General features: G+C 47.1%; 1 protein-coding gene across 1 annotated transcript in view; it reads left to right on the forward strand.

Annotated features, from left to right (window-relative positions):
* The first annotated feature begins 2,167 nt into the window (after positions 1-2,167).
* LSP1 (lymphocyte specific protein 1) overlaps positions 2,168-23,274 on the forward strand; it is a 152,607-nt gene continuing 131,500 nt past the window's right edge. The window contains exon 1 of the mRNA XM_040328454.1: positions 2,168-2,639. Within this exon, the coding sequence (XP_040184388.1) occupies positions 2,560-2,639 (80 nt within the window). The 5' untranslated portion in view covers positions 2,168-2,559. The remainder of the gene's footprint in view (positions 2,640-23,274) is intronic.

A 23,274-nucleotide genomic window follows, 5' to 3' on the forward strand; every position in this document is an offset into this window, starting at 1 on the left:
GAAGGAAAAGGTAAGTGAACCAACAATGCACTAGCTTAAAGGAACCTAGTTAGAAAACAAAAAACAAACCTTTACAACCCCTTTAGCAAAATAAATAACTTCAAATGAAACAACATAACATTTCTTAGAACAGAAACTGAGAAATAAAGCTTGGTGGTCATTGAGGGCAACAAAACACAACCTATTCACTGCGAAAGCCTTGGCTTAAACTTAGGCCCCCAGCCGCAACACACCAGCTTGGAGACAATCCTCATTATCCACAGTGACCTCCGTTTTACATATTCCGAGTTAACCCCTCGTTAACAGGAATGTACCCGAGAACCCCGTACCACTGATAGGTCCCTACCATTCTATTCAGAAGTTTTTCCTCCTCCAAAGACCCACCACTGCCAGGCTGCCATGACAACCACATAGCAAGAACACATCAATGATGGGGAGGGCGGGTGGGAAGTTTCTTCTTTTTTTGTGCTGCAAGCGAATGGACCCTTGCAGCTCACCACTCTTTCCCATAACTTTCTGAGACCCCCCCCCTCCCAGCTACAGACCACTACCAATCAGGTAAGGCCACTCACTACAATAAACTAACTTTTAACCCTTGCCAAGCTGTCCTCGTGTTTGTCCCTGCGCTCTCATTTGTTTGTTTGTTTTTTTGCTCCAGGACTACTTTTCTTAATTTTTCGATATGGACTCAACTATAAGGCCCCTTTCACACGGACGGAGAGAATGGTGCTTTCAGCTGCGGATTTTAGCTTTCCTATGACGCCCTTCACACACTGCGGTTACCTGCGGTTTTGTTTAGCTATCGGCACATAACCGCAGGTAATCGCAGTGCACTGTGTCAGCTGCGTTTGGTATGAATCTTGAGGGGGAACTCCACGCCAAATTTCAAATAAAAAAATGGCATGGGGACCCCCTCCAAGAGCATACCAGGCCCTTGGGTCTGCTATGAATTTTAAGGGGAACCCCCGTACGCCGAAAAAACGATGTGGGGGTCCCCCCCAAAATCCATACCAGACCCTTATCCGAGCACGCAGCCTGGCCGGGCAAGAAAGGGGGTGCGGACGAGCGAGCGCCCCCCCTCCTTAATCGTACCAGGCCGCATGCCCTTAACATAAGGGGGTAGATTCATACCATACACAGTGCTTGGTATTGGCAGGGATCCAAGTCTGATCCCCGTTCAATATCGTGCCGCGGCTAAACGCAACCGCAGCTAATCGCGCTGTACAAATGCAGCTGCCCGCTGTGCCTGGAGTCTTGAATTTCAGCAGAAAATAAACATGCTTTTAACTGCGGCAGACCAGCCGTCCGTGTGAAAGGGGCTTAAAGCTGCTCTTGGAAAGGCCCAGATATGCGAAATACATAGGCGTGCGCACAGGGTGTGCCAGGTGTGCCCAGGCACACCTGGCACACCCTGTGCAGCACAGATTCCCCCTACTGCCTAGGTTCCCCTCCTCCTTCCCCTTGCAGCGCTTCTGGCTTCCCTACTCTCCTCTTCCTCTGGGTTTTGCTGCAGGGTAAGGATGAGCTCTGGCGTGTTCGCATAGAACACGCGCAGAGCCCGCCAGGAAGTGTGCACGGCGCTGCGCTAATAACAGCCAGGGAGACATTTCACGATCCCTGCAGCCGAGCATCGGGACAATGTCTCCCTGTCTGTGATTAGCGCAGCGCCGTGCTCACTTCCTGGCGGGCTCTACACGTGTTCTATGCGAACACGCGTCGGAGCTCATCCTTACTGCAGGGATGTTTTAGGATGAGTTGGGGAAGGGGCTGGTAAATATGTAACTTACCAACCCCTTCCCTTTCATCGTTTGTGTTTGAGCTTTGTGGTACACACCCTAATGCAATAGGCTGTGCACATCTATGACGGAATACACTTGCTAATTGGAGTAAAAATGGCCTTTCAGTGATTAGGCGGCGGTCCCACCATATGCTCCTCCGAGCATCTCCAGCTTGGTGTTGATTGGTAAACGCAGTTTAGCTCTGAAGGAGTGGCACCATAGGGAGACGTTCTTGTAATAGTTACAGTTTAGCGACTAGCTTTACATATCCTTGAAGTGAGCAACCAAATCTGAACACGTTTATCATGCCCGTTCCACAGCTTGTTTTCTGAGATTTGCATCTCTCGAGCTGCGCAGTATAAAATACAGAAGTTTGATATGTCCACAAAACCACATCCTGCATCTCCGTGAAGAGGTGGGGGGTGGGCAAGGAGGCTCACGATTGTGACACAATACAGGAAAGAAGAAAAGAGGAGTTGTACACCGTGACACGACTCGTATATAGCGAGAGAGACAAGCAGGAGAGAGAGAAATTGCAGAATAATACAATACGGTTAGAGCTGAGCCTAGCAAAGCCTCCGAGACAGCAGACACACCCGTACTGTCATCCTCTCACACATCTCTGTGGGCTGCAATAGAATAAAAGGAGAAATCGAGGGAAATTTGCAAACACCCATACAGAGCAGATATCTGGACCTCAGTACGACACATATTAGAATTCACACAGTCTGCCGCTCCCTCACACACAGTCTGTTACATTGTGCCACACTGACAAGACAAGATGTCTGACAATGAGGAACCACAGAGAGAGGAGGGGTGCGAGGAGCAGATGTTTCAAGAAAGACTCGAGGAGACCGAGAGGTGAGAAATCTTTACACTTTATGTATTTGCAGAATTGCCTGACATAGTTTATGGATTTTTTTTTTCGTTAAACGACAAATTTAAAGTCAAAACCTTTTTTTTTTGTTTTGAATGATGTGAAGGTTTATATTGCTTTCTGTGTGGTACTCTCTTTGTCCCGGTTACCATTGTCACAGGATGGAAAGTGTGGGAAAATGGAACATTTTTAGTAGTCACTTGCAAAGGAATATAAGGTGAGGGAAGCAATCGATTTGCACCACCACACAGGGGAAGATTTACTAAAACGGGTGCACGCAGAATCTGGTGCAGCTGTGCATGGTAGCCAATCGGCTTCTGACCTCAGCTTGCTCGATTAACCACTTCAGTAAGGATGAGCTCCGGCGTGTTCGCATAGAACACGTGCAGAGCCCGCCAGGAAGTCGGCACCCGCGCTGCGCTAATCACAGCCAGGGAGACATTGTCCGATGCTCGGCTGCGCTAATCGGGAAATGTCTGCCTGGCTGTGATTAGCGCAGCGCGGGTGCCGACTTCCTGGCGGGCTCTGCACATGTTCTATGCGAACACGCCGAAGCTCATCCTTACACTTCAGCTCCGGACCGTTTCGCTGGTCAAAGACCGGGCAACTTTTTGCGATTCGGCACTGCGTCGCTTTAACTGACAATTACGCAGTCGTGCAACGTGGCGCCCAAACAAAATTGATGTCCTTTTTTTCACACAAATAGAGCTTTCTTTTGGTGGTATTTGATCACCTCTGCGGTTTTTATTTTTTGCGCTATAAACAAAAACAAAAATGCAATATTTTTTACTTTGCAGACGTGCTCCCGAATCCAGAATTTGCGTCCATAGACGCAGAATGCCGGACTCGGCCCCGCCTCCTGGTGCCTGCATCATTGGATTCGATTGACAGAGCTTTCTTTTGGTGGTATTTGATCACCTCTGTGGTTTTTATTTTTTGCGCTATAAACAAAAATGCAATATTTTTTACTTTGCGGACGTGCTCCCGAATCCAGAATTTGCGTCCATAGACGGAGAATGCCGGACTCGGCCCCGCCTCCTGGTGCCTGCGTCATTGGATTTGATTGACAGCAGCGGGAGCCAATGGCTGCGCTGCTATCATTCTATCCAATCAAGAGTTGATACAACGGGCAGAAGGGAAGAGCGCATCTCCGGCGTGGGAATTATAGGTGAGTAAAATGGGGGGGGGGGGGGGTCTGGGGGGACGGTCAGTGATAGAAGTTATTTTACCTTAATGCATAGGATGCATTAAGGTGAAAAAACATGAGGGTTTGCTACCCCTTTAAGCCCAGGTTCACACTGAATGCAGGTTTGAAATTGTGCGAGTTCAGCTGAAATTGCGCGATTTCAAACCAGCATTTCAGTCCGACTTCGGGGGCAATTTGAGAGACATCTATGCGGGTTCATGCATGTCTAATATAATGGCCCCCAAAGTCACCAAAAGTAGTGCAGGAACTACTTTTGGGAATTGGTGCAGTGCAGCAAAGTCAGCGCTGCACCGACATTGCGGGAAATAGGCTCCAATTTAGCAAGCTAAGGGTGGAAGCTGATTGGTTACTGTGCACAGCTGCACCCAAATCAAGGGTGTAATGGTTTTAGTAAATCCCATCCTTAGGCCCCTTTCACATGGGCTGTCCGATCGGGTCCGCCTGTCAGTTGCTTCAATTGGACTGTGCCATTTCTGGCGGCTCTCGTGCGCATGCGCAGGAGTGACGTCACGCAACTCCGGCAAATCACAGAGCCGGAGTCCGCGGCCCCGGAAGAAAGATGGGCGAGAAGATGGATGCAGCCTGCACAGGGGACATCGCTGGATTCGTTTGCACATAAGTGTCACATAATGGCCTAGTATGGGATGCATACTAGCCCATTATGTATTTAATTGGCAGGCTTTGCAGGGAGCAAAAGAGGAAGTAAAACCCATCAAGGTTTACTTCCTCCTTAACTCAAACTGTAATGGCTAAGTCATATATACATATATTGGTATAGAATGGTATATTACTTAAAGCGGAGCTCCACCCAAAAGGGGACACTTCGCTTGTTCGCACCCTCAACTGCCACATTTGGCACTTTTTTGGGGGGGGGGAGCGGGGACCTGGTTTTAACAGGTACCCACTCCCACTTCCTGATAAGATCGCCACATGGCGATCTGCGTCATGTCCGGCCCCTCCTCCTTCCCCCTGCTGCCATCTGGAACCTGTGTTTGTCCCAGAATACGATGGAACCATTCAGAAAGCACAGCGCAACTCACGCATGCTCAGTAGGAAACCGGCTGTGAAGTATGAAGGCTTCACTGCCAGTTTTTCTTACTTGTAATACCGACGCCTGCACCTGAAGCCAATAGACGAATCGGCTTGAGGTGCCGACATTGTGGGATCCCTGGAGAGGTAAGGGTCCTTATATTAAAAGTTAGCAGCTACAGTTTTTGTAGTTGCTCCGTGACCGCGCCTGCGGGACCCGCGGACCCGTTTGCCGCCGGTGTCCAGCGATCGGGTCACAGAGCTGAAGAACGGGGAGAAGTAAGTGTAAACAAACCTTTCCCCTTTCTTCCCTGTGGCTTGTCACTGATTGTCTGTTCCCTGTCATAGGGAACGAAGATCAGTGACATCACACGTCCAGCCACGCCCCCCTACAGTAAGAATCACACACTAGGGCACACTTAACCCCTACAGCGCCACCTAGTGGTTAACCTCTTCACTGCCATTGTCAATTTCACAGTAACTTGTTCATTTTTATAGCACTGATTGCTGTAAAAATGACAATGGTCCCAAAAATGTGTCAAAAGTGTGCGATGTGTCCGCCATAATGTCGCAGTCACGATAAAAATCGCAGATCGCCGCCATTAGTAGTAAAAAACAAAAAATATTAATAAAAATGCCATAAAACGATCCCCTATTTTGTAGACGCTATAACTTTTGCGCAAACCAATCAATAAACGCGTATTGCGTTTTTTTTTTACCATAAATATGTAGAAAAATACGTATCTGCCTAAACTGAGGAAAAAAAAAGTTTTTTTAGATATTTTTGGGGATATTTATTATAGTAAAAAATATTGAATTTATTTCAAAATTGTCGCTCTATTTTGGTTTATAGCGGAAAAAATAAAAACTGCAGAGGTGATCAAATACCACCAAAAGAAAGCACTATTTGTGGAAAAAAATGGACGTCAATTTTGTTTGGGAGGGAGCCACATCGCACGACCCCGCGCTATTGTCAGTTAAAGCGACGCAGTGCCGAATCGCAAAAAGGGGCCTGGTCCTTTAGCTGCATAATGGTCCGGGTCTTAAGTGGTTAAAGGATTCTATCTACGGTCCCATGGAAGGGACGTCTTTAATGGGCACGCATGCTTAATAGAGGATTTCCTCCTGCTGGTGAGGGATCACTAGCAGGAGTTTCTATATATAGATTCCATATATAGATCTGTAGAGATATACCTCTCTTGAATACTGTGGGCCAGATCCACATAGAAATGGATCGGCACAGCGTATCAGAGATAAGCTACGCCGCCGTAACTTTTCCGGCTTTGGTTCGAATCCTAAAAGATTGCGCGCCTAAAGTTACGGCGGCGTAGTGTATTTCTGGCGGCGGAATTCAAATCGGCGATTTTTGAATTTTTTACATCGTTTGCGTAAGTCGTTCGCGAATAGGGCTGGATGTAATTTACGTTCACGTCGAAACCAATGACGTCCTTGTGGCGTACTTTGGAGCAATGCACACTGGGAAATTCCACGGACGGCGCATGCGCCGTTCGGGAAAAACGTCAATCACGTCGGGTCACCCCCCATTTACATAAAACACGCCCCCCTCATACTCATTTGAATTAGGTGCGCTTACGCCGGCCCCATTTACGCTACGCCACCGCAACTTACAGAGCAAGTGCTTTGTGAATACTGCACTTGCCCGTGTAAGTTGCGGCGGCGTAGCGTAAAAAACATACGCTACGCCCACACAAACTTACGGCGGGCTACTTGATTCTAGCCCTATATTTTTTACTTTTTGCTATAATAAATATCCCCAAAAAATATATAAAAAAACAGTTTAGGCTGATACGTATTCTTCTACATATTTTTGGTAAAAAAATCGCAATGAGCGTTTATTTATTGGTTTGCGCAAAAGTGATCAGTGTTTTGACATTAGGCAGAACGAGGAAATGCTTGTTTACATCAGCATTTCCCAGTTCTTTCTCTCTGTGAGATGATCGCGGGACTCCCGGCAGACATCGAGTTTGACGCCATTCCACGAGCAGGCACAATTTTGAAGCGTGACATGTTGGGTATCATTTTACTCGGCGTAACATTATCTTTCACAATATAAAAAAAAATTGGGCTTACTTTACTGTTGTCTTATTTTTTAATTAAAAAAACTGTTTTGTTTTTTCGAAAAAAGTGCACTTGTAAGACCGCTGCGCAAATACGGTGTGACAAAAAATATTGCAATGACCGCCATTTTATTCTCTAGGGTGTTAGAAAAAAATATATATAATGTTTGGGGGTTCTAAGTAATTTCTAGTTTTAAAGTTGTAAACACAGGGCCAGATCCAGAGAGAGAGTACGCCGGTGTATCTACTGATACGCCGGCGTACTTTCAAATTTCCCGCGTCGTATCTTTAGTTTGAATCCTCAAATCAAGATACAACGACATCTGGGTTTGATCCGACAGGTGTACGGCTCCGTACGCCTTCGGATCGTAGATGCAATACTTCAGCGTCCGCTGGGTGAAGTTCGTGTCGTTTTCCGCCTCGGGTATGCTAATTAGCTATTTCCGACGATCCACGAACGTACGCGCGGCCGTCGCATTCTCTTACGTCGTCTCTAGTCGGCTTTTTCCGGCGTATAGTTAAAGCTGGTATTTTGCGGCGTATAGATAGACTTGTGAAGAGTGAATATTCGCGCCAAAAAAAACTAAATTAATAAATTCAAATATAAGATATATAAATCTCAAATGTGTATAAAAAGCTGCAATCTAAAAAATCTTGGGGGGCAACCCCAGTATTCAAGAGTATGTGAAGGAAAAGAAGATGCGCTAATTAAATGAACCAATAAATGTGTTATAAAATTCAATGGATCAACCTCAAATCTCTAATTAAAATAGTAATAAATAAATAAATTATAATAATAATAAATCATATAATGGTGGGATAGAAGTGAATATATATACAATAATAAATATATAAAAAATAAAGTGCCCAAATAAATAAATGAATAAGACTCCTACTGAAGGAGATCAAAACAAATTATTGTGCACAGACAGTCCAAATAATAGTGAAAAGAATTTTGCAGGGTAAGTCCATAGGTCTGTGTAGACTTCCTCCTCCACCAAGGAATGAAAAACAAAACACCGCAAACAAGTGCTCATGGATGGCACCTTACCGCAACAAGTTGATCTCCTTAATTAAAAGGAGATCGCAATAAGCATAGGTTTGTGTAACATCAAAATCCTCTTATGTTGATATCAGCAGATCCAGCATCCAGCCTCACATGAAATAAGCCAAAAGGAGAAATCGCCATAGTATAATAATGTTATTGAAAACAAAAGCTAAAAGACAGGCAACGCCAAATGGCCCCTTACTTGTAAGGTGCCTTAGCCCGGCACTGAGGCTGGTCTGCGTTGGATGATTAGGGGAAGAGAGATCCACGCTGTAGGAAGGATGCAGCGGCGTGCGTTCCACCTGTGTGTGAGCGAGGACCAGCAAAGCCGGAACCGGAAGTGCGTCCGTCCGTAGGAGATAGCGTGACCAATGCGCCTCGACGTACGTTTCGAGATAGACTCGTCGTCAGGAAGCGATAGATAGACTTGCCATGTTAAGTATGGCCGTCGTTCCTGCGTCGAAATTTGAATTTTTTTTTTCTGCGTAAGTCGTCCGTGAATAGGGATGGACGTAATTCACGTCTAAGTTAAAAAAATTACGTCGTTGCGACGTCATTTCGCACAATGCACGGCGGGAAATTTCGAAACGCGCAGGCGCAGTTCATTCGGCGCGGGGACACGCTTCATTTAAATGAATCACGCCCCCTAATCGCCGATTTGAATTCCGCCGCCAAAGATACACTACGCCGCCGTAACTTACGGCGCAAATTCGTTGTGGATTTGAAACAAAGCCAAGTAAGTTACGGCGGCGTAGCGTATCTTAGATACGCTGCGCCCGTGCTGATCTATGTGGATCTGGCCCACAGAGTCTGAAAGACAGGCTTGGTCCTTAAGTGGTTAATATGTACAGTCTGGAGGAAAGAAGGGAAAGGGGGTGACATGACTGAAACCTTGAAATACATCAAGGGGGGTGAATAAAATTCAGGAGGGCGGCATTTTCAATATGAAGCCAAGATCAAGAACACGGGGCATGGCCTCAAACTAGCAGAAGGAAAGTACAAAATTAATCTTAGAAAGTATTTTTTTACTGAAAGAGTAGCTGATGCGTGGAACAGACTTCCAGCAGAGGTAGTGAGTCAGTCAACAGTAAGTGGATTCAAACATGCTTGGGGCAGACATATATCTACACTCAGACAAAAAAGATATAAAAAACAAAAAATGCAATAAATAAATAAAACATTTGGCAAACTCGGTGGACCTCGTGGTCTTTTTTTCTGCCACCTTCTTCTTCTCTGTTTCACTCACATTGGTGAGACTTCCTGTTGTTTCTACAGAACAGGAAGTGAAGACTAATTTCATCAATGGGACACAGATGTAAAAAAAAACTGTCAGGGTTTCGAATCGCACCTCACTTTGTACAAGCGTTTTTCTTTTTTTAGTCTCTTTAAAGTATGCAAATTCTCAAGAAACAGAGTGAAAAATCGTTTCTTGAGAATTTGCAATGTAAAAAGCGTGAACACGATACTTGTGATCAATGGGAGGGGATGAACTACACGACTCGAGTTCCTCTCCTACATGGCCAGACGTTTGCAGGAGGAGCCCATGTTGCTCTGTCACTTTTATTGGCCTGTGTATGGTGACTTTCATTTCCCTATAATATGGACAACAAGATTCTATATAGGGTTGCCACCTGTCCAGGATTCACCCGGACGGTTCGGGTTTTGAATCATGTGTCCGGGTTTCAGTCCACCTTAAACCCGTACACATTTAGACCAGGCTGTGGTTCCTCAAGTAACCAAGATAGTCATACACAAATCTGTTTGCACTGCGGGCAGCTGTTTGGGGGCAGGTTTAACATCACTGAAGGGTGGGGTGATGATGTCAGCAAGAGCAATTTGTAGTACTGGACTGATGCTGGATCCATCTTGGTGAGTATACATTTTTATTTTTTTTACCTATTCCCACACTTCTCTTTTAACCACTTCCCGCCCGGTCAATAGTCAATTGACGTCCGGGAAGTGGTTGTGAAATCCTGACTGGACGTCTATTGACGTCCTGCAGGATTTCATGCCTGGCGCGCGCCCGTGGGGGCGCGTAGCGCGGCGATCAGTGATGCGGGGTGTCACTCTGATACCCTGCATCTCCGATCTGGGTAAAGAGCCTCTGGCGGAGGCTCTTTACCACGTGATCAGCCGTGTCCAACCACGGCTGATCACAATGTAAACAGAAAGAGCCGCTGATTGGCTCTTCCTCACTCGCGTCTGACAGACGAGAGTAGAGGAGAGCCGATCGGCGGCTCTCCTGACCGGGGGGGTTCGCGCTGATTGTTTATCAGCGCAGCCCCCCCTTTGGATGCTAACACTGGACCATCAGGGAGTACCTCCCCCGGTGCTCAATAGAGCAAAAAAAAACACCAATAAAAAAAAATTATTAACACAATCTATGCCAATACGTGCCCACATATGGGCACTGACTGGCAACATGGGCACTGGCTGAAATGATGCCCAGCAATGCCATTAGTGCCACCCCTCAGTGTCCATCAGTGCCACCCAGTGTCCATCAGTGCCACCTCTTAGTGCCCATCTATGCCCAGTGCCCATCTATCAGTGCCCATCAGTGCCACCCATCAGTGCCCATCAGTGCTGCCAAAGAGTGCCCAGTGCCGCCTATAAGTGCCCATCAGTGCCGCCTATGAGTGCCCATCAGTGCCGCCTATGAATGCCCATCAGTGCAGCATACCAGCACTGCGTATCAGTGCCCATCAGTGCTGCCTATCGGTGCCCATCAGTGCCACCTCATCGGTGCCCTTCAGTGCCGCCATATCAGTGCCCATAATCGAAGAAGAAAACTTATTTACAACAAAAATTAACAGAATAAAATAAAAACTAAATTTTTTTCCAAAATTTCGGTCTTTTTTTAGTTGTTGCGCAAAAAATAAGAATCGCAGAGGTGATCAAATACCACCAAAAGAAAGCTCTATTTGTGGGAACAAATTTTTTAACAAATTATAAAGATTTCATTTGGGTGCAGTGTAGCATGACCGCGCAATTGTCATTCAAATTGCGACAGCGCTAAAAGCTGAAAATTGGCCTGGGCAGGAAGGTGCTTAAAGCGGGAGTTCACCCATTTCTAAAAAAAAATTTTTCTTCCCTTAGATTCCTGCTCGTTGTGTCTAGGGGAATCGGCTATTTGTATTAAAATATGATCCGTACTTACCCGTTTTCGAGCTGCATCTTCTTCCGTCGCTTCCGGGTATGGGTCTTCGGGAGCGGGCGTTCCTTCTTGATTGACAGGCTTCCGACGGTCGCATCCATCGCGTCACTCGTAGCCGAAAGAAGCCGAACGTCGGTGCGGCTGTATACTGCGCCTGCGCACCGACGTTCGGCTTCTTTCGGAAAATCGTGACGCGATGGATGCGACCGTCGGAAGCCTCTCGGAAGACTGTCAATCAAGAAGGAACGCCCAGTCCCGAAGCCCATACCCGGAAGCGACGGAGAGGATGCATCTCGTAAACGGGTAAGTACTGCACATATTTTAAAACAAATAGCCGATTCCCCTAGACAAAACGAGCATCCATCTAAGGGGAAAAAGTGCCCTCTAAGGGTGAACCCCCGCTTTAAGTGCCTGGCATGGAAGTGGTTAATGCAGCATGCCATCAAATGTACAGCCTTTTTTTTTTTGGGACATGCATCCACCTTTTTTAAGGTGACATAGATGACTACGCCCACAGGATAGATTTCTCAGCACTTCCTGTCCTGACAGGAAGTGAGGGAAAATCCCCCCAATAGGGATTCAGCAATAAAAACCTGGCAGATGCTCCAATCCTTCCCTGCTCTCTCCAGAGTGAAGTAGAAAATTTTGACTGAAGTTTGGTGGTATATAAAAATAATAAGCTGACATGATACAAGATCTTTATTTTTTATTTTTATTCTTTATTATGCTACAAGACAATGTATCATGACATGACAGCCTGTCCTCAATGTGTACAAACAAGGGCATTAATGCAATAGATACAGGATGATTTCTACAGGGTAATGTATTGTGTGCAATTAGCAGTCACTCAAAAACCACTTTCCATCGTTCTGATGCTGGAAATTGCTAAATGATGAAATGTGATGCTTATTGCGGGCTATCTTATGCCATTCCTATGGGCACCGCCCTGCTAGACAACCCAGACAGATGTCCGCCATATCTAATATATTATTACGGCTGATAGTCTGGGACAAACTTTGTTGAACTCCATCCAAAAACCAGAATCTGTAATCCTTGGCTGTTGAATGACGAAGGAATGAAAGTAATCTGAAGCCATCCTCTTGAAGGGCGCCACCACATATCTCCGGAAGGATTCTGCCACTTGCTTGGTAGACAGCTGAATACACTTCAATACATGTGCGGGGTCATGGGGAGGCAAGAGGGGACATTTCCGGTGACTTGTCGTTAAGGTTCCCCTATCGAGATGGTTCCTCTAAGGATTGCGCAGGCGCAATCCTTGCCGACGGAAATCTCCGAACCTCGGCCGGCATCCAGGCTCATTCTTTAACATCCCCGTGGATTGGAGGATGTTAAAAAGAGCCAGGTGGCCGAGCGAGCGTAGCCACTTTCCTCAAATTCCACGTCGCCCTGGATGCCGGCCGAGGTTCGGAGATTTCCGTCGTCAAGGATTGCGCCTGCGCAATCCTTAGAGGAACCATCTCGATAGCCGGAACCATATCGGCAGATCACCGGCCTTGTAAAACCCCAAAACACTCAGACCCCTTTCACACTGATGTGCTTTGTAGGCGCTATAGTGCTAAAAATAGCGCTTGCAAAGCATCCTGAAGCACCGCTCCAGTGTGAAAGCCTGAAGGCAGGGCGTCAGAAAAAGTCCTGCCAGCAGCTTCTTTGGAGCGCATTAGAAGCAGTGAACTCACCGCTCCTAAAGCGCCCCTGCCCATTGAAATCAATGGGCAATGCCGCCGAACCACCGGCAAAGCGCCGATGTAGCTGCGCTTTGCGGGCGCTTTTAAACCTTTTTTGGCCACTAGCGGGGGCTAAAAAGCACCCTGCTAGCAGCCTGAAAAGCGCAGCAAAAAACGATGGTAAATCGCCGCTAAAAACAGCAGTGTTTTACCGATGACGCCTGGGCGCTTTCAGTGTGAAAGCATTTGAGTGCAGTGTTGCATGACAGCGCAATTGTCATTCAAAGTGCAACAGCGCTGAAAACTAAAAATTGGTCTGGGCAGGAAGGGGGTGAAAATGCCCTGTAAGTGGTTAAAGGGGTTGTAAACTCTGTTACACCACTTTTACCTACAAGTAAGTCTATAATAAGGCTTACCTGTAGGTTTTGTGAATATCTCCTAAACCTGTACAATTTAGGAGATATTCACTGTATACGCATTTGCCGGCATCATCGCCGCATGCGCACTGAAGAAACGGTTTGCTCGTGTCATTTCTTAAGTACCTGTGCAATGACTGGCGGCTCCCGCACGAATGCGCCGGAGTAATGTCATTGTGGCTCTGGCCAATCACGAGGAGCTCAAAAGCTGAAAAAACACATAGTACGTCTAGTACGTCATGTTCATGTTTGTTGGTCGACAATTGTGTGCCGTTTGTATGCAAGACAAAATCCAGGCACACGCCCTTCGGACAAAAGTCTGACGATTTGTCTGTGGAAAATCCGATCATGTGTACGAGGCTTTAAGTAAGTATTTCAAAATGAGCTAGTATGTGACGCATACTAGCTCATTATGCCTTTTTCTTGCATGTTTTTTGTTTTTTTTTTTAGTTTACAACCACTTTAAATAGGGATTACTAATCACCCTTTCTAATCTACCTACCTTTTATTCATGCAAGAAAATATTACAAATATGTAAAGTATGTGAACCAATGTTCCTAGGTGTAAACTGCATCCAATGCCGGTATTCTGTCAAAATAGCCAATTCATCAAGATCTCCAATCACGTCACTTCCGGTTACTGTAAACCAAGGGTGTCCAAACTTTTTCAAAGTGGGCCAGATTTGATGAAGTGAACATGCGTGAGGGCCGACCATTTTGCCTGAGATTCTGTGAACCATAAAAATTTGGTCTAAGTGCGTTCGTTTGAGCAACTAATACACTGCCCAACAAGAATTCTCATGCCTTTGTGGCTGTGTGTGGTGAAGAGATGAGCTCAGGCGTGATTTGGATATACCGTATTTATTGGCGTATAACACGAACCTTCACTTTAAAAAATCTTACATTTTAAATAAAGAAATATGAAGCAAAATAAGGGTCACTGCCCATCAATACAGACTAACAAGTACCAAAAAAAGGCACCCCCTGAAGGCAGCACCCCCCTTGACATGAATGCAGCACCCCCGTTGCCCTGAATGCAGCACCCCTGTTGCCTTGAATGCAGCACCCCCCTTGACATATATACACGGCCCCCCCCCCCTGACATGAATGCAGCACTCCCCTTGACATGAATGCAGCACCCCCCTTGACATGAATGCAGCACCCCCCTTGACATGAATGCAGCACCCCCCTTGACATGAATGCAGCACCCCCCTTGACATGAATGCAGCACCCCCCTTGACATGAATGCAGCACCCCCCTTGACATGAATGCAGCACCCCCCTTGACATGAATGCAGCACCCCCCTTGACATGAATGCAGCACCCCCCTTGACATGAATGCAGCACCCCCCTTGACATGAATGCAGCACCCTCCTTGACATGAATGCAGCACCCCCTTGACATGAATGCAGCACCCTCCTTGACATGAATGCAGCACTCCCCTTGACATGAATGCAGCACTTCCCTTGACATGAATGCAGCACTTCCCTTGACATGAATGCAGCACCCCCCTTAAAATGAATGCAGCACCCCCCTTGACATGAATGCAGCACCCCCCTTGACATGAATGCAGCACCCCCCTTGACATGAATGCAGCACCCCCCTTGACATGAATGCAACACTTCCCTTGACATGAATGCAACACTTCCCTTGACATGAATGCAGACTCACCATTGCAGCCTGATTCATGCCCATCTGCAGCATTGGAGGGGACAGGGAAGGGGCGGGACGAGCGCCGACATACCTTTGCCGCTGTTCTGTCAAAACAGCAAACTCTCCATGTAGCAGAGTGTACACGCTTTCCGGTGTTGGGTGACAAAGACAACTCATGCAAATCTCCAATTACTGATGCGTTATAATATAACTGTAATTGACGTGATTGGAGATCTCGATAAATTGGCAGAACACCGGGCAGAAGCCCTGTTCACATGTAAGCCATACCTACTAACTTTTTGAGACGGGAACGAGGGACACCTATTAGTAAAAGTATGCAGGCATAGGACACACCCCCATGCCACGCCACCCTTAAAGGAGAATTATACGTAAAAGAAAAAGATTAGTTAACCCACGAGTGCTTTTTTTTACTACTATTATTCCTTTATACTGGTTTTGAAATTTGGATGAAAGTTTTAGCACTTGGAAAGACTTTTTGAAAGATAAAAAGTGCATTTTATATTAAGGTGGCCAGATTTTTAGAATGAAATTCGGGGAAAAAATGTTTTCACTAGTAATGGCGGCAATTAATGACTCTCTGCTCGTCGTGCCCCGCCTCACAGCCTGTCAAGTCTAAATACACGGTCGAATTTCGAACAAATTTTCTTTTCGAAATCAGAAGGTTTTTTTTTTTTTTGTGATCCGATGGCGCCAGTATTGATTTTTTACTTCTTTTCTCTCTGGGAATTTTCTTTTCTTGCACATTTTTTTTTCTATTACATTTCTCACACGATTCTCCTATCACTGATTAGAAAACCGCATGCTTTTCAAAACATGTCCAACATGTCCGATTTCTCAAATTTGATTGCCGAACGGAAATCGGCTGTTGCTGCAGCCCACTAACGGTGCGAAATTTTGAACGAAAATTCTTAGATGCGATTTTCGAAAGGAAATTCTTTTGAAATTCGAACCGTGTATTGCCGGCATTACTCTCCGGACCCCGGCTAATACTGGGTGGGGAGCGGAGGAAGATCACTCCGCCAGGGAAGGCAAGGAGATAAGCAGGCAGGCGGCTGGCCGGGACTTGAGCCAAGAAAGAACAGCGAGCGAAGCTGAATGGGCATGCACCCGAAACTAAAGAAATATTCCCTCCGCTCCGACCAGGACATGATCATCAGAAAGGGACAAAGATAATGGAAAAAATACACCCCCCTAAGCTAGTAGGAGCGGTGGTGTGTAATTCAGATTTTTTTTTTTAATTCTGCACTAACTGTCTTTGAAATTGCCCCAGCCCCTGTTTAAATCCAATTCAGGGACAAAACTGGGGACAAACTTGGTCTGGGAAAGTGTCCTCAATCCGGGGACTGTCCCCTAAAACCGAGGATGTCTGGTCACCCTATTTTATATATGTAGCGCTTACCCCCGAAGGAGCCGCTGGTTAATTTGGGATCGGCGTATTAAGTTACCAAATTCTTCTGTCTAGGGGTAATACTTGTGAGTGTGGGCAAAAGAACAAGTGTCCAGCCGGTAGCGTGAGTTTCCAATGCTTTATTCCAAGGCCAACAAGGCCAACATCAACATGATACACACAGTAGAGGAAAAGGTTGATGAGAAAGAAAAGCATGTAGCATCAGGCCTTGGATATCAGAAAGCAAAGAGAGAGCAAGCCTGCTCTCAGCAAAGACAATTCAAAACGTTGCCACCCTCGCCAGGGTGGGTGAGTGCCCCCTGGATAGGCAATCAGCTTAAACCTGGCAGCCAAAGGGTCACTTGTAATAATCAGATTACTGGGAGGAAATAATGCCTCTGCCACAGGCGTAGTAACTTTATTCAGTATAATCAGAGCGTAAGGAAAGCGAATCCTCCCAGTAAGTCTTATTCTATAGGATTACCTACTGACAGCAAAAAAGAAAGTACCTGTCATGTAACACGGTGATCGGATCCCCGGTGGTTCGTCCAGGCCTCGCAAGCAACCTCTGCACTCAGGTTCTTCCGAGCCAATCCCCCACCGTTCAGCCTCCAGCTTAGGATCTGGAACCCAGCAAGCCGCTGGGGTCCCTTTCTTCATCGAAAGAAAACTCTGCGAGGTGCATGGCCTCAACCAGGCAGGCCATAAGGATGGGGCCCGTGGATGCGCGCACCCTGAAGGTGGATGCCGCACCTGGAACTCGGGCCCCGCAGACTCTCATGAAAAATTGCTGGTGCCCCAGATATACCCCCTGCCAGCATGCCCAAAGAGGGAGACTCCTCTTATTGGCTGCTGAGGAAAGGATGGTTCTGTCAGAACCCCCCACAGCGCCAACTGTCGCCCAGGGGTGGCAGCGCACCCCTGGACACACAGACTGTGGCAGTTCTGAACTGGCAACAGCACAAACTAACAATCAGTGAATGGGAGCAACTAAGATCTCCAAATCCCCACTAACTTTAGCGTAACGCCCCAGCTATTAAAAAGGGGGGACGCTACATATAGAAATATAAAGATTAGACCAAAATAAGGGACAAATGAGGTGGAAAGAGGGACATTGTTGCAAATCAGGGACAGTCCCTTGAAATCAGGGACAGTTGGGAGCTATGTGTAAGCAATGGTATGAACAGTGGCAGCACCGGCCATTGATTTGCATGCAGTAAAATTGTGGCTGCTGATCACACAAAGTTTCTCCGCTGGCAAGAATCGCAGATTCAAGCCAGTAGACTCCCGTTTGAATGAGCCCTAAAACTGTGAGCACATATTCATTTTTGATATGTCGTTACATGTCCCTTGTAACAGGACAGGTCAATATTTCAGGACACAGCATTCAACATACAATCCTATCCAAATGCATCATGAGAATCCTTTAAAATGTAGAAACACCTCCATAGAATAAACCTAAAAATGATGCCGATGCGGATACTGGACAGTTGTTGACGTCAGCCACCTTAAGCTTTTCCTGCTCAGGGCTGGACAGAACGCGGCGGCCAGATGGGCGAGGTGTACTTTGTGCTGATACTGACATTTTTGATCTAATTACTATGGCACACGGAGAAAGGACACCCTTCCTGGCTCTTTAAAATGTCACCCTGTGTCCTAAATTTGTCTGACGTGGTCGTCCTAAAGTTAAAGAGCACCTGTCTGTCAGTGCTGACGGGGGATGGGCTCTTTTTCTTATAAGCCTTAGATGAACATTATAGGATATAAAGGCAGCAACAAGCTTCAAAATGTACAGATTGTAAGATCTTTTTCCTTATTTTTTTTCCATCTTCTTGTGACCTCTGGATAGTTGTAGCAGAATTCAGTACAAGAACTGTAAAGTGCAGATGAGATAAGTTACAAGGCTCTTTATAGATCAGAAAAAAAATCTCTCTGCTGTGTTGTTTGATCGTCTCATCTGTACAGTTTAACCACTTCAGCCCCGGAAGGATTTACCCACTAAATCCAATTAATTTAAATGTAGCCCGCCCACTACATGCCTACTTTGAATTAGGCGGGGTTACGCCGGCCAATTTGCGCTACGCCGACGTAACTTACTGAGCAAGTGCTTTGTGAATACTGGCCTTGCCTCACTGTGTTACGTCGGCGTAGTGCAAATAGGATGCGCTACGCCGGCAAAAAGATACGCGGCTCTACGTGAATCTAGCTATTAGTGTCAGTATCGTAGTATAAAATAAAATAATACAAATTCCAGTAAATATACCATAGTTTGTAGGTTCCATAACTTTCACGCAAACCAATCAATGTACACTAATTGGGATTTTATTTATCAAAAACATGTAGCAGGATAGATTTTGGCCAAAAATTATAAAGAAATTCGATTTTCCTAAAATTGTTATTAGATATGTTTTATAGCAGAGTAAAAAATATTGTTTTGTTTTTTTCCAAATTTTCGTTCTTTTTTCGTTTATATCGCAAAAAAATAAAAAACGCAGAGGTGATCAAATACCACCAAAAGAAAGCTCTATTTGTGTGAAAAAAAATATGATATCAATTTTGTTTGGGTACAGACTAGTGTTGCACGACCGCGCAGTTAGCAGTTAAAGTAGCGCAGTGCTGAACAGCTAAAAATGAACTGGTCATGGTGGGGGTAAAATCTTCTGGAGATGAAGTGGTTATTGGAGGCTTTTCAAAAACGACAGAGGTCACAACCAATGGGGGCCCATTAACACTCATGCGTTGCAGCAATATGCGCTTAAACCTGCTCTATGTGTGGGGCATTGTGGTGCCATTCACTGTGATTACACCCTAATGCACTCTACAGTAGAGTGCAACACACAACACATCATAACACACTACCACGGACATACTGGCCCAGATTCTCAGTGGAGAATTCTCAGTGGAGATACGACGGCGTATCTCCAGATACGCCGTCGTATCTCTGCGTTGTGCTGTCGTATCTATGCGCCTGATTCTTAGGCCCCATACACACGGGAGAATTTATCCGCGAATACGGTCCAGCGGACCGTTTCCACGGATAAATCCTCTCAAAGATATCCGCTGATTTCGATGGGATGGAGTGTACACACCATCCCATTGAAATCCGCGCGGAAATCCTCTGGCGATGACGTGTCGCGCCGTCGCCGCGATTATGACGCGGCGACGGGCGCGACGCTGTCATATAAGGAATTCCACGCATGCGTCAAATCATTACGACGCGTGCGGGGAATCCCTTTGGACGGATGGATCCGGTAAGTCTGTACAGACGAGCGGATCCATCCGTTGGAATGGATTCCAGCAGATGGATTTGTTGTGCAGCACAACAAATATTCGATCTGCTGGAATCCATCCCAGAGGAGATTTCTCCGCGGAAAGAGATCCGCTGGCGTGTACACACCATAGAATCTATCCGCAGAAACCCATTTGCTGGGATTTATCTGCGGATGGATTCTATCGTGTGTACGGGGCCTTAGAATCAGTTACGCATAGATATCTGTTAGATCCGACAGGCGTAAGTCTCTTACGCCGTCGGATCGTAACTGCATTTTTACGCTGGCCGCTGATTTACACGTCGAAATATGTAAATCAGCTAGATACGCAAATTCCCGAACGTACGCCCGCCGACGCAGTAAAGTTACGCCATTTACGTTAGGCTTTTCCCGGCGTATAGTTACCCCTGCTATATGGTGGCGTAAGTGAGGCGTACCAATGTTAAGTATGGCCGTCATTCCCACGACGAAATTTGAAAATTTTACGTCGTTTGCGTAACACGTCCGTGAATGGGGCTGGACGTAATTTATGTCCACGTCAAAACCAATACGTCCTTGCGGCGTATTAGGAGCAATGCACACTGGGAGATTTCCACGGACGGCGCATGCGCTGTTCGCGAAAAACATCAATCACGTTGGGTCACAGCACATTTACATAAAACACGCCCCCTGTTCCAAATTTGAATTAGGCGGGCCGATTTATGCCGGCCGATTTACGTTACGCCGCCGCAACTTACGGAGCAAGTGCTTTGAGAATACAGCACTTGCCCGTCTAAGTTGCGGATACGTTACGCCGCCGGACGAGAATCTGGCCCACTGTGCGTTGTGTTGTGCTGCATTTTGAAAAAGGGGTCTGGCACATTTTTTTGTCTATTGTGGTGCACTGGCATATTGCACGGGCTGCCTTAACACAACACACATTAAGGCCCCTTTCACATGTACGGATCCCATGAGGATCCGTACATGTGTATCCGCTTGCTCAGCGGGGATCGCTCCGTTGATCCCCGCTGAGCCGGCAGATGACAGGGCGGTCCCCGCACACTGTGCAGGGACCGCCCTGTCAGATCTCTGCTCTCCCCAATGGGGGGATCGGATGAACACGGACTGTCTGTTTGTGTTCACCCGATCCGATCTGCAGACGAATGGAAAAATAGGATTTTCCTCCGTCCGCAGAATCGGAGGATATCACGGACCCGGATGACATCGGGTGTCAGCGGATGTTCATCCACTGACACCCGCTGTCTCATAGGGATACATGTATGTCCCTTTTTCATTCGTAAACGGATGGATGAAAAAGCGGACATACGGTCTGCAGGTGTGAAAGGGGCCTAAAGTGGTCGTAAACCTTCATATTTTTTAAATAACAAACACAGAGCAGCCCCAATTCTTCTTCTGGGGTCCACCACCGGTGCTCTACACACCTCCTCTTTATCATCGGGTGCCCCCACAAAGAGGTGATTAGGGTTTGCCTGGGCACACCCTAATCCCCTTGTGGTGGGCAGATTCCCCCTGCTGCTTGGCTGCATAGAAAGGAACTGGGGAATCTCTGTCCTCTGTCCCTTTCTCTGTTCTCAAAGTGAGACATCAGGGGTCTATTCAGATCCCTGATATTTCACCAAAGCCCCCCAATGGGACACCTAAAATTTTTTAGAGAAATATATAAAAATTAATACAATTGTAAAAAAGTTATAATAAAAAAATATATAAAAAATAAACTACTGACACCAACCTCTGCCCTACTGACACCGTTCACTGCTCTACTGACACCAACCTCTGCCCACTGACACCGCCCACTGCCCTACTGACACCGTTTACTGCTCTACTGACACCAACCTCTGCCCTACTGACACCGTTTACTGCTCTACTGACACCAACCTCTGCCCTACTGACACCGCCCACTGCCCTACTGACACCGTTTACTGCTCTACTGACACCAACCTCTGCCCTACTGACACCTCTCACTGCCCTACTGACACCACCCACTGCTCTACTGACACCAACCTCTGCCCTACTGACACCGTTCACTGCTCTACTGACACCAACCTCTGCCCTACTGACACCGCCCACTGTCCTACTGACACCGCCCACTGCTCTACTGACACCAACCTCTGCCCTACTGACACCGTCCACTGCTCTACTGACACCAACCTCTGCCCTACTGACACTGTCCACTGCTCTACTGACACCGCCCACTGCCCTACTGACACCGCCCACTGCCCTACTGACACTGTCCACTGTTCTACTGACACCGCCCACTGCCCTACTGACACCGTTTACTGCTCTACTGACACCAACCTCTGCTCTACTGACACCTCTCACTGCCCTACTGACACCGCCCACTGCTCTACTGACACCAACCTCTGCCCTACTGACACCGTTTACTGCTCTACTGACACCAACCTCTGCCCTACTGACATCGCCCACTGCCCTACTGACACCGTTTACTGCTCTACTGACACCGCCCACTGCTCTACTGACACCAACCTCTGCCCTACTGACACCGTTCACTGCTCTACTGACACCAACCTCTGCCCTACTGACACCGCCCACTGTCCTACTGACACCGCCCACTGTTCTACTGACACCAACCTCTGCCCTACTGACACCGTCCACTGCTCTACTGACACCAACCTCTGCCCTACTGACACCGTCCTCTGCCCACTGACACCAACCCACTGCTCTACTGACACCGCCCACTGCCCTACTGACACCACCCACTGCCCTACTGACACTGTCCACTGTTCTACTGACACCAACCTCTGCCCTACTGACACCGTTCACTGCCCTACTGACACCAACCTCTGCCCTACTGACACCGTCCACTGCTCTACTGACACCAACCAATGCCCTACTGACACCATCCACTGCTCTACTGACACCAACCTTTGCCCTACTGACACTGTTCACTGCTCTACTGACACCTTGCACTGCTCTACTGACACCAACCTCTGCCTTACTGACACCGTCCACTGCTCTACTGACACCAACCTCTGCCCTATTGACACCGTCCAGTCCACTGCTCTACTGACACCAACCTCTGCCCTACTGACACCGTCCTGTCCACTGCTCTACTGACACCAACCTCTGCCCTACTGACACCGTCCTGTCCACTGCTCTACTGACACCAACCTCTGCCCTACTGACACCATCCACTGTTCTACTGACACCAACCTCTGCCCTACTGACACTGTTCACTGCTCTACTGACACCAACCTCTGCCCTACTGACACCGTCCACTGCTCTACTGACACCAACCAATGCCCTACTGACACCATCCACTGCTCTACTGACACCAACCTTTGCCCTACTGACACTGTTCACTGCTCTACTGACACCTTGCACTGCTCTACTGACACCAACCTCTGCCTTACTGACACCGTCCACTGCTCTACTGACACCAACCTCTGCCCTATTGACACCGTCCAGTCCACTGCTCTACTGACACCAACCTCTGCCCTACTGACACCGTCCTGTCCACTGCTCTACTGACACCAACCTCTGCCCTACTGACACCATCCACTGTTCTACTGACACCAACCTCTGCCCTACTGACACTGTTCACTGCTCTACTGACACCAACCTCTGCCCTACTGACACCTTCCACTGCACTACTGACACCATCAGCCTAAACTGAGGAAAATGTTTTTTTATATATTTTTGGGGGATATTTATTA

Source organism: Rana temporaria, chromosome 11 (genome assembly GCF_905171775.1).
Source record: "Rana temporaria chromosome 11, aRanTem1.1, whole genome shotgun sequence".
NCBI classification, from domain to species: Eukaryota; Metazoa; Chordata; class Amphibia; order Anura; family Ranidae; genus Rana; species Rana temporaria.